The 12,679-nt window shown below is 45.8% G+C and overlaps 1 protein-coding gene across 2 annotated transcripts in view; it reads right to left on the bottom strand.

The window, feature by feature from the left end:
* Positions 1 to 11,919, bottom strand: part of LIAS (lipoic acid synthetase) — a 29,066-nt gene extending 17,147 nt beyond the window's left edge. For both annotated transcript variants that reach the window (XM_040418966.1, XM_040418964.1), the window contains exons 1-5: positions 11,728 to 11,919; positions 6,447 to 6,613; positions 4,580 to 4,673; positions 4,210 to 4,290; positions 3,106 to 3,262 (exon numbers count right to left, since the gene is read on the bottom strand). In XM_040418966.1, the coding sequence (XP_040274900.1) occupies positions 3,106 to 3,262; positions 4,210 to 4,290; positions 4,580 to 4,673; positions 6,447 to 6,613; positions 11,728 to 11,778 (550 nt within the window). In that variant the 5' untranslated portion in view covers positions 11,779 to 11,919. The remainder of the gene's footprint in view (positions 1 to 3,105; positions 3,263 to 4,209; positions 4,291 to 4,579; positions 4,674 to 6,446; positions 6,614 to 11,727) is intronic.
* Between the last annotated feature and the right edge of the window lie 760 nt (positions 11,920 to 12,679).

Below are 12,679 nucleotides of genomic sequence, written 5' to 3' on the forward strand. Positions count from 1 at the left end.
TTGATCACGCCCCTGTAAGGCTTCATTCAGACGTCCGGATGCGTTTTGCGGATCCGATCCATCTATCAGTGCATCCGTAAAAATCATGCGGACATCTGAATGGAGCTTTACAGGGGGGTGATCAATGACAGGGGGGTGATCAGGGAGTCTATATGGGGTGATAACCACAGTCATTGATCATGCCCCTGTAAGGCTTCATTCAGACGTCCGGATGCATTTTGCGGATCCGATCCATCTATCAGTGCATCCGTAAAAATCATGCGGACATCTGAATGGAGCTTTACAGGGGGGTAATCAATGACAGGGGGGTAATCAATGACAGGGGGGTGATCAGGGAGTCTATATGGGGTGATCACCACAGTCATTGATCACGCCCCTGTAAGGCTTCATTCAGACGCCCGTATGCGTTTTGCAGATCCGATCCATCCATCAGTGGATCCGTAAAAATCATGCGGACATCTGAATGGAGCTTTACAGGGGGTTGATCAATGACAGGGGTGTAATCAATGACAGGGGGGTGATCAGGGAGTCTATATGGGGTGATCAGGGGCTAATAAGGGGTTAATAAGTGACGGGGGGGGGTGTAGTGTAGTGTAGTGGTGCTTGGTGGGACTTTACTGAGCTACCTGTGTCCTCTGGTGGTCGATCCAAACAAAGGGGACCACCAGAGGACCAGGTAGCAGGTATATTAGACGCTGTTATCAAAACAGCGTCTAATATACCTGTTAGGGGTTAAAAAAAACACATCTCCAGCCTGCCAGCGAACGATCGCCGCTGGCAGGCTGGAGATCAACTCTCTTACCTTCCGTTCCTGTGAGCGCGCGCGCCTGTGTGCGCGCGTTCACAGGAAATCTCGCGTCTCGCGAGAGGACGCACCGGCGCGTCCACCCAGAAGAGCAGGGCCGCCGCAAAGACGCAATCCTGCGTACGGCGGTCCTGAGGTGGTTAAATATCTGTTAAAAGTTTATTCCCATGGTGCCAGGTGCCGGACCACCGCCGATCTGATATTGATGACCTATCCTAGCGTATCCTGAGAATACAGTGAGGAACAGAAGTATTTGAACACCCTGCGATTTTGCAAGTTCTCCCACTTAGAAATCATGGAGGGGTCTGAAATTCACATTGTAGGTGCATTCCCACTCTGAGAGACAGAATTTTATTTTTTTTATTCAGGAAATCACATTGTATGATTTTTAAGGAATTTATTTGTCTTGCACTGCTGAACATAAGTATTTGAACACCTGAGAAACAGCAGAATTCTGTCTCTCAAAGACCTGTTACTGTGCCTTAAAAAAGTCCACCTCTACTCCACTCATTAATCTAACTTAGTAGCACCTGTCTGAGCTCTTTAAAGACACCTGTCCACCCACAGTCAGACGCCAACTACTACCATGGGTAAGACCAAAGAGCTGCCAAAAGACACCAGAGACAAAATTGTGGACCTCCACAAGGCTGGAAAGGGCTACGGGGCAATTGCCAAGCAGCTTGGTAAAAAAATAAATCAACTGTTGGAGCAATTGTTAGAAAATGGAAGAGGCTAAAGACGACTGTCAGTCTCCCTCGGACTGGGGCTCCATGCAAGATCTCACCTCGTGGGGTATCACTGATGATAAGAAAGGTGAGGAATCAGCCCAGAACTACAAGGGAGGAGCTGGTCAATGACATGAAGAGAGCTGGGACCACAGTTTCAAAGGTCACTGTCGGTAGAACACTACGCCGTCATGGTTTCAAATCATGCATTGCACAGAAGGTTCCCCTGCTCAAGTCATCACATGTCCAGGCCCGTCTGAAGTTTGCCAATGACCATCTGGATGATCCAGAGGAGGCATGGGAGAAAGTCATGTGGTCAGATGAGACCAAAGTAGAACTTTTTGGTCTAAACTTCACTCGTCGTGTTTGGAGGAAAAAGAAGGATGAGTTGCATCCCAAGAACACCATCCCTACTGTGAAGCATGGGGGTGTTAACATCATGCTTTGGGGGTGCTTTTCTGCGAAGGGGACAGGACTATGGCACTGTATTAAGGAGAGGATGAATGGGGCCATTTATTGTGAGATTTTAAGCAACAACCTCCTTCCCTCAGTCAGAGCATTGAAGGTGGGTCGTGGCTGGGTCTTCCAACATGACAATGACCCGAAGCACACAGCCAGGATAACCAAGGAGTGGCTCCGTAAGAAGCATATCAAGGTTCTGGAGTGGCCTAGCCAGTCTCCAGACCTAAATCCAGTAGAACATCTTTGGAGGGAGCTGAAACTCCGTGTTACTCAGCGACAGCCCCGAAACCTGACAGATCTAGAGGAGATCTATGTGGGGGAGTGGGACAAAATCCCTGTTGCAGTTTGTGCAAACCTGGTCAAGAACTACAGGAAACGTTTGACCTCTGTAATTGCAAACAAAGACTTCAGTATCAAATATTAACACTGATTTTCTTTAAAAATCATACAATGTGATTTCCTGAATTTTTTTTTTTTTATTCTCTCTCAGAGTGGGAATGCACCTACAATGTGAATTTCACACCCCTCCATGATTTCTAAGTGGGAGAACTTGCAAAATCGCAGGGTGTTCAAATACTTCTGTTCCTCACTGTATATTTAAAAGCCCGGACAACCTCCTTAATCAGAAACAGAATTAATCAGTGCATCCTGCATGGCTGAATAAAAAAGCAGGTGCACATAGTTAAAGGGAAAGTCAGCAGGCATAGCGGTATTCAGCAAACTATATACAAACTAATACCTCATCTAATGCAATCAGAGGTTCTTAGCAGATATAGTTTTTGATCAAAAGGTATCTGGGCCCATCCACCAACAGCAAGGTGACCTCGATACGGATGGGTATCTAACTCTAAACCTATTAGCGTTTTTATGGGTTTCGCTCTCCATGAAAGTAGATGTCCACAAACGGCATATAAATAGGTTCAGTGTTAGGTATGCCATGCTGCCTGTTGTTATAAAAGTAATGTATGGGTTATTATAATGCTAAAAATGACATCAGAATAATTTCATATAAACTCTTTAGAGCACATGTTTCTTGTGGGAAACTGAGCAAATCTGAAGATTCATGTACATTAAAAAGGTGAAAGTGTACAACATACACTACATGGGGCATACCATCTCTGTCCACAGACGTGAGGACCACGTAGTCCAGTCCCCAATCCGCTATGGCTTTAGCTGTATTGTACGGCTCATCAGGATCAAGAGGTGGAGGCTTTTTAGCGGTTTTCACTGAACAGAAGCGGCAGCCCCTGGTACAAGTGTCTCCCATTAACTAAAGTAAGACAGAAAACGACTGATGTGATTACTATGGACTTCACTAAAGATCAGTATAAGGGCTCATTCACACGACCGTATGAATGGGTCCGCATCCGTTCCGAGACGTCCGTGAGCGGACCCATTCATTTCAACGGGGCCGCAAAATATGCGGACAGCACACCGAGTAAAAGAATAGGCAGTTCTATCATAGGGCCGGCCATGTGCGATCCGCAAAATACGGATGCACACAGTCGGGTATACGTGTTTTGCAGATCCGCAATTTTCGGACCACAAAACACTTACAGCCGCCTGACTGTGCCCTAGGGCAGAGACGCACAAACTTTTATGGTCTGAGCGCCACATTGTCAGAATGAACTAATCCCAAAGTCCGCAATAAAACTTAAAGGGGTATTAATACCATCTCAGACACCATATGTCATATGCCATAAATGTCTGATAGGTGCTGGTTCCACTTCCAGGACTCCCACCTATTGGGAGAATGGGGGAGGGGGGGGTCCCGATTTCTCCTGTTTGCACTCCAGAAAGAAGAGGAATGCCTGCAAGCAGCTATGTGCATTGATGCTTATGTAAGTTGCTTAAACGGTGGAGTTGTTCACTACTCCCATGAACTGCAATAGTGATAGCATGGGCCCCTCTCCACCTCATCTATTTCTCTCTACAGTGCAACATGTGTCAGTAGACCACCATTTTACCAATATATAAGGGGGCCCCTTACAATAAGGGATTAGTACTATACGTCCCCCTCCCTGCTCTGCAGGATGCAGCACACTTCTTTCTTGCATAGAAAATGAATGTGACACAAACAAGCAGGGCTGTGATTAGATAACTGCACAGAACGGTACTGCGGGCTGCATGTAACCCCCTAATTTGAAGGATATGCAAGGTCTAATGGCTGTGGCAGGTGAAATATAGATGTGGTATGTGCTTTATACTTTTACGCACCATGATAGTTGCAGTAGCAGTTCCATATTCACCACCACCCCAGCACTCTCCAATGTTGGGACATCGGGCTTCTTCACATACCTATTCATCAAAGACAATCATTTATGGGTTTAAGGAAAAAGAAGACAAGTAATAATTCTGTAATTACTTAGATATCCTGATGCGTTACATAGAAGACCATAAGAAAGTAAAGATTCTTCTACTCTGCTGTTTTTTGGGCGAGCAAGGTGTCAGTCCGTGCTACCCTATAGCTCCTGCACCCAGCCTTCCTAAAGTCCTGAGCGGCAAATCTGGCTAGATATATAGTAAAACAGGAGCGGGGGCGTATCCCTGGTGCAATTCTTCTTTCTTATTCTAGTCTTATACTTACAGTGTGAAGATTCAGGCTTCTTAATGTGTTTTTCAGTTTATTATAATTTTTTCCCATCGGAATTTCAGTCTTTGCCCAAGGGGGGAGCCTTAATCTGAAAAACAGATGAATTGTACTTAAACAGTTCTCTCAGGCCTACTTCACTGTGGATTTCACCTGCAGTCCACAACAATAGCACAAGTAAGGTTTGGTGTCAGAAAGCCCCATTCATATGCCTTGGAAAAAATGTGCAGAGATGTAAGAGCATGAAATCTGAAGCCTACTCTGTCACCGCGTTCAAGGTCCATATGTGCTGCCAATGAGATGGAAACCCCTACAGATCTAAAACTGAATGGCCTGTTTCAGACGATCCTGTCCAGTGCGGAGAACGCGCCGCTCATTTCACAGGACCGCATGGCATTATAATGATTTATAATGCTGTGTGTCTCTGCCGACCTTGGATTTACTGAACTGTACTGACATAATGCCATCAGTACAATGCAATGTATCTGAGGTCAGGCTGGGACACACAGCATTGTAAATCCTGTGAAATGAGCAGTGTCCATAATAGGAAAGCACGCTCCCACGCGGAGAGCGTTTCCCCTCTGGACACGCACTTCTGAAAAAGTCTGCTACATCGGTGTGCCTAGGCCTAGACTACATACTGCTGTCCGGCAATCCCCTGGGAAATCAGTACATCCTCTGGTTAGCTCATAGAGGACTGACCAGACTGCATAGAATGGTAGGAAACTTTGATGCATCAGAAATATTAGATCAGTGCAGGGTTTCAGCTTCTGGATGTAAACGAGAAGGTTACCATTCCTTGACAGCAAACATTCATCTTCAATGGGGTTTCCAGGAGGATTACATTATTTTCTTAAAAAGGGATTGCATGGGTTACAAAATATAATCATTACTCTCCTCACCGATCCTCCGCCGCTGCCATTCCAAAGCTGCCCCGTTCCCCACTCTTCTCCACTTCCTGGGCCCGGTTCGACACACAGGAAGTGGCTTGTTCGCTCAGCCAATCGCTGGGTGTAGTGGGTCACTGCCCAGCTTAATAAGTTCCCCCCATATCATTAGGCGCAGAACTCTGCATTAGAAATTCCTATAGATGCCCTAATATACAGAACGCTGTCTGATAGTGGACTCCCTTTTAAGCAAGCTGGAAAGCTAGACAGGGCGGTTACTTTTCCCTGGTGTCCAACACACACACAGAACCGCAAAGCGCTAGATCAGGCATGCTCAACCTACGGCCCTCCAGCTGTTGCAAAACTACAATTCCCAACATGCCCTGATAGCTGCAGGCTGTCAGGGCATGCTAGGAGTTGTAGTTTTGCAACAGCTGGAGGGCCACAGATTGGGCATCCCTGAGCTAGATGATTCAATTAATGATTTGCTTGGAATCACTACATTAAAGGGGTTTTCAGAATAAAAAAAATAAAATAAAAAAAAGGTAGAATCAGGGAAATGTGGTAGAATAAAAAAATACTCACCTGGTAAATCCCCTACCTCCCAAGCACTACCAGAAATCATTAGTATTAGCGCTGATGCCTGCAAGTACGGCACATGGCATCTGAGGCCAGGGACTGGTTGGAGCGGTCACATGTACAATACATCATGACCGAAGAACAAGTCATGATCAGTGGAGCCGCGGGGGGATATACCATGTGAATATTATTTTTTGTTTTATTTTGGAATTTTCAAAAAATTCTGGATAACCCCATTAACAAGAACATTTGGTCGCAAAACACCTCCTGCACTGTACATCTAGGGTGGAAAGGAACAGGAATTATCCTGAAGACCCAACCTGGGCAAGCTGTTATAAGTAATATTACACAAATACAATATTATATGGGAATACTGGGGAGAAGAAACAGATTCATACCTCTCGCCCTTCTCACGCTTCAGGTTGCCTTTATAGTCTGACCATACATTTTTATCCGTCAGATCCCCAGATATAAAATCTTGTAAGTCTGGTCCATTGTGAATGAGGTCCTTTTTTTCATCTGATAACCCGCCCAACACTCTGTACGATGTATGGTACTCGGCCACCTATAAAAGAGAACAGAGAATTTTACTCGATGGGCTCTATTCAGATACAGATCTGCTACACACAAAAGACGGATCCCGCTATCTATATTAACCTGCTGCACTATTCAAGCTTAAAAAGAATGGGGGGAACCTGACATTTTCCCCATAGAAAGCTAAAGGCACATTCAGATGCTGCGAGGAGCAGCCGACTGTCGGGAAGGAAGCGTTTCTTCCCGACAGTCGGCTGCTCGTTAAATGGAGGTGAAGAGCTGCATTTACACGCATGTAATCAGGATGTCTTCAGTTCAGTCTTTTTGACTGTTCAGGACGGAGATAATACTGCAGCATGCTACGGTTTTATCTCTGGCCAAAAATCCGGAAAACTTGCCGCAATGCCGGATCCGGCATTTTTTTCCATAGGAATGTATTATCCGGCATTCAAAATGCGCAGACCGAAAAAAAATGAGAAAAAAATAAATGCCGGATCTGTTTTTCCGGATGACACCGGAAAGACGGATCCGGCATTTCAATGCATCGGTTGGCATACGTTTTGACGGATCGGGCAGGCAGTTCCGGTGACGGAACTGCCTGCCGGATTCCTCTGCCGCAAGTGTGAAAGTAGCCTTACATGGGCAGAATATCGGGAAGGAACATCGGGCATGTAAATCCAGTTTAAGGGTATATCACAGGATACGTTCAAAATCATACTGGTGAAGAAGATTAAAGGGGTTGTCTGGTCAAGGAGATGACCAACCTTTTCCTCAGAACCTATGGCCAATAAAAAAAAATAAAGATCTACAGTCCCACCCGTCCCGCGTTGTGTCCCTTGCCGATTCGGGTCTGGCACAGGTTCTGAGGATTGGGTTGGTGAGCTCCTAGGCTGGACAACCCTTTTAAGGACTCAATCACCGACGGGCCCATATTTTGGTCCACAAACAACAGATCTGCAAAATACAGATGCCTTCAGTGTGCATTTCGTATTTTCCTCATTAACAGAAAAGGCTATTCTGATCCGCAGACAAGAACAGAACCGGTGCTGAGAATTGTGGACCCGGAAATAAATGGATGTGTACATGGTCCCACAGAAATGAAGGGGTCAGTGTGCCTCTTTAATTTAAATTTTTTTAAAGACACACTTTTTGCGCCAGTTTTCCATACAGTTTTATGTGCTTTTTTTATTAACAGAGGCAGAAATACAAAGCGCGAACATAAATGATATGCACAGTATGCAAATCGTGGGAATGAGGAAATATTACATAAATTATAAGATACAGTGCAACAACCAGTCATCAGAGGGAGGTAGAGGGTAAAACCCCTACTTCACAACTACCCCACAGAATTTTTATATAAGTAAACAAGTCAGAAAAAGCTAGAAAAAAATTGAAAAAGTCAAAGAAGAACAAAACACTGAGAAAAGGAGAAAAAGGGGTCTGAAAGGTGTGGAGATAGGAAGGGAGGGAAAGCGCTGCATCGGGACCATGATCTTCAGGGACAGACTCTTGGACTATACAGTTTGAAGGTATCTGGGGTAGGTAAGATTGTTTGAAGTCTATCTAATAAGACCCGGTTCTATGGAACCTATTATGTGTATCATAGAGGTAGGATGTCAAGTTCTATACGAACATGTAATTTAGGCCTCATGCACACGACCGTATCTGTTTTGCAATCCGTAAAATATGAATAACGTCCATCTGCCGTCCACATTTTTCTTGCGGACCCATTGACTTCAGAGGGTCCATGGTCGGCATTTTACAGAACGGGCATGCGGATGTAGAAAGCACACCGATGATCCGTGTGCTTTCCGCATCCGTAAGTCTGTTCCGCAAATAGAACAGGCCCTATACTTGGCCGCAAAGTGAAGGGCAATTTCTTGTTACTATCAGAATGTAAAACACAGAGGTGAATATACATCAGGCATATTTTTCTAGCCCACCATGGGGGCAGAAAGTTTACGAAACACCATTTGATGGGACAAGATGAGGATCCAACTGAATAAAAGCACATCCAGCACTGCTTCATGCAACATTGTTATCCACAAAACGGGCAACAAAACGGAGCAACGGATGCGGACGGCACACAGAGTTCTGTCCACATCTTTTGGGCCCCGTTGGAGTGAATGGGTCCGCATCCGAGCCGCAAAAAAAACTGCTTGGATGTGGACTTACAGAAACCACTGCCTATAAAGAAACCTCCAAGACTACACATTACATCACTGTATGCACCATCCCAAATAACTGCACTGTACGCACGAGTACAGATCACCAGTGTAAAGCCTGGATTACACTGCCCCATTGTTTGGCAGATAATCATTAACGGCTCGTTAGCGATCATCTGGCAGTATAATACTGCCACCGACTGCCCAATGAATGAGCAATCCAAATCTTTGGACATGGTACAAAATTATCGTTTGCAGGCGGCACATGGTGGTGTCTAGGTCTCTTTACAGGGGACGACAGAGCTGCAGATTTGTCGGGAAGGAAGCGTTCCTTCCCAAGAATCTGCTGCTCGCTGGTGGAGGAGACTAGTACAGTCGTGGCCAAAAGTTTTGAGAATGACATAAATATTGAAAATTGGAAAAGTTGCTGCTTAAGTTTTTATAATAGCAATTTGCATATACTCCAGAATGTTATGAAGAGTGATCAGATGAATTGCATAGTCCTTCTTTGCCATGAAAATTAACTTAATCCCAAAAAAACCTTTCCACTGCATTTCATTGCTGTCATTAAAGGACCTGCTGAGATCATTTCAGTAATCGTCTTGTTAACTCAGGTGAGAATGTTGACGAGCACAAGGCTGGAGATCATTATGTCAGGCTGATTGGGTTAAAATGGCAGACTTGACATGTTAAAAGGAGGGTGATGCTTGAAATCATTGTTCTTCCATTGTTAACCATGGTGACCTGCAAAGAAACGCGTGCAGCCATCATTGCGTTGCATAAAAATGGCTTCACAGGCAAGGATATTGTGGCTACTAAGATTGCACCTCAATCAACAATTTATAGGATCATCAAGAACTTCAAGGAAAGAGGTTCAATTCTTGTTAAGAAGGATTCAGGGCGTCCAAGAAAGTCCAGCAAGCGCTAGGATCGTCTCCTAAAGAGGATTCAGCTGCGGGATCGGAGTGCCACCAGTGCAGAGCTTGCTCAGGCTTGGCAGCAGGCAGGTGTGAGCGCATCTGCACGCACAGTGAGGCGAAGACTTTTGGAAGATGGCCTGGTGTCAAGAAGGGCAGCAAAGAAGCCACTTCTCTCCAAAAAAAACATCAGGGACAGATTGATCTTCTGCAGAAAGTATGGTGAATGCACTGCTGAGGACTATGAATATGAAAAGTCATATTCTCCGATGAAGCCTCTTTCCGATTGTTTGGGGCATCTGGAAAAAGGCTTGTCCGGAGAAGAAAAGGTGAGCGCTACCATCAGTCCTGTGTCATGCCAACAGTAAAGCATCCTGAGACCATTCATGTGTGGGGTTGCTTCTCATCCAAGGGAGTGGGCTCACTCACAATTTTTCCCAAAAACCCAGCCATGAATAAAGAATGGTACCAAAACACCCTCCAACAGCAACTTCTTCCAACAATCCAAAAACAGTTTGGTGAAGAACAATGCATTTTCCAGCACGATGGAGCACCGTGCCATAAGGCAAAAGTGATAACTAAGTGGCTCGGGGACCGAAACGTTGACATTTTGGGTCCATGGCCTGGAAACTCCCCAGATCTTAATCCCATTGAGAACTTGTGGTCAATCCTCAAGAGGCGGGTGGACAAACAAAAACCCACTAATTCTGACAAACTCCAAGAAGTGATTATGAAAGAATGGGTTGCTATCAGTCAGGAATTGGTGCAGAAGTTTATTGAGAGCATGCCCAGTCGAATTGCAGAGGTCCTGAAAAAGAAGGGCCAACACTGCAAATACTGACTCTTTGCATAAATGTCATGTAATTGTCGATAAAAGCCTTTGAAACGTATGAAGTGCGTGTAATTATATTTCACTACATCACAGAAACAACTGAAACAAAGATCTAAAGCAGTTTAGCAGCAAACTTTGTGAAAACTAATATTTGTGTCATTCTCAAAACTTTTGGCCACGACTGTACATGCACCGATCTCCTCCAGAGTATGGGGAGGAGTGAGTGCTATGCCATTGCTCTTCCCCATACAGACTCGTTGTTTGCCGGCAGCAGATCATGATTACACAGCACAATATGCTTCGAGCATACAACGATTTAGTGTCCGCACAAATGATCGGATTAGCCGATGAACGAGCGAAACATTTACACCGCTATGAATGTTTGTAGCGATTATCTTTACAGGGAACCTGTCATCCGGGATTTTGTGTATAGAGCTGAGGACATGGTTGCTAGATGGCCGCTAGCACATTCGCAATACCCAGTCCCCATAGCTCTGTGTGCTTTTATTGTGTAAAAAAAACGATTTTATAGATATGTAAATGAACCTTAGATGAGTCCTGTCTCCTCCGTGCTTGAGAGATGAGTCCAGCGTTCTCGGAGTCTGAGCCCAGCACCGCCCGCATCCTCCGAATCTTATCCTTACTCCCCAACGTCACAAAGCTAGAGCGCCGTAATCTCACAATGCGCGAGCTAGAGCATGCACAGCTTGTTCCCTGAGGCTGATGCCAGCACAGGGAGGGAACACTATGACGACACTGCGCATGCGCTAGCTCGCGAGATTACGGCGCTCTAGCTTTGTGATGTCGGGGAGCAAGCAGGAGATTCTGAGGACACGAAGCGGTGCTGGGCTCATCTCAGGGACAGGACTCATCTCAGGTTAATTTGCATATGTATCAAATCGGTATTTTTTACACAATAAAAGCACACAGAGCTATGGGGACTGGGTATTGCGTATGTGCTAGCGGCCATCTAGCAACCCATGTCCTCAGCTCTATACACAAAATCCTGGTGATGGGTTCCCTTTAAGATCATCTGCCCGTGTAAAGGGCCCACTATATAGTATGGGGACTAGCGATGGCATAGCGATTGCTCCTCCCCCCACTGTGGAGGAGATGGCTGCATGTAATAGCTGTGGTCTCCTCCGCTAGCGAGGAAGGAACGCTTCCCTCCCAATCATCTGCCACATCGGGCTGTGTAATAAGCCTGCAATGCCTGGTGACAATAGCTTACCCCAGAGAGCCGCAGCAGTTCTGTCCCCCTCCTCAGCCCCAGGAGCCTCATTTTGCCCTGTACACTTCGCACGGGGTAGCTGTTTCGTAAGGGCACCGAACAGCTCCGCGATCGACTAGTACAGCCTGAACACTAGGAACAGGTTCCGAGCTAAAGCTTGACACTTACAGGCGTCCGTAAAGAAGCTATACTGTAGTAGCGTTTCACCCCCGTTGTATTAAAATAAACCAACCAGAGTTGACTCTTTAGTCATAGAAGCAGCACCAAACACTGCCCTCATGTTATGTCAAGCCTGTTTTTCACGTTATAAAACTACGTTGTTACGAGACGCTTAGCGCTCAATGACATCGGCGATGGATTGATCACGGCTGCGTTTCCCACGTTTCTGACCTGTAGGCGGGCCCGAGTTGAGCGGCACTGGCGGTATAAAAGCGTGATGACGACATCCGCCTTCCCTTTCCTCTGTCAGCAGCGAGGTAAGGAGATGTCTGCCGGCGGAGAATTCGGCTTTGGAATCTGTAGCCATCCTGGTTCATGCAATGTCCGCTTCACGTAACGACATAACGAGTCCATTCCTGAGGCTATCCCGTCAGCGATGGCTGACATATTGGCTTGCTGTCCTCTCCAGGGTTCTGGATAACTGTGTGATAATGTCTCCTCCCCTGGTGGGGCCTATCAGAGTTTGGCTGGCCTGTGGCTGTATTACATGTTCTCCCTTAGTGTGGTAGAAGTCCGTGCTAAATGTGTGAGTGGCATGGACCCGGCTGCAGAAGGGGACACCAGGGCTTTATGGTGCAGTGTCCTGGCAGTCTCTAATACTGAGGCTCAGTGTCTGGGTTGGCATTTGTCTCCAGTTCATTTGGGATGCATTTCACTTATTATTATTTTTTGCATATAGGCTTCATAGTATTGGTTAGAGGGGGTCCTAGTGGGTGAACCCCACAATCAGACA

The sequence above is a fragment of the Bufo bufo genome, chromosome 2, assembly GCF_905171765.1.
Source record: "Bufo bufo chromosome 2, aBufBuf1.1, whole genome shotgun sequence".
NCBI classification, from domain to species: domain Eukaryota; kingdom Metazoa; phylum Chordata; class Amphibia; order Anura; family Bufonidae; genus Bufo; species Bufo bufo.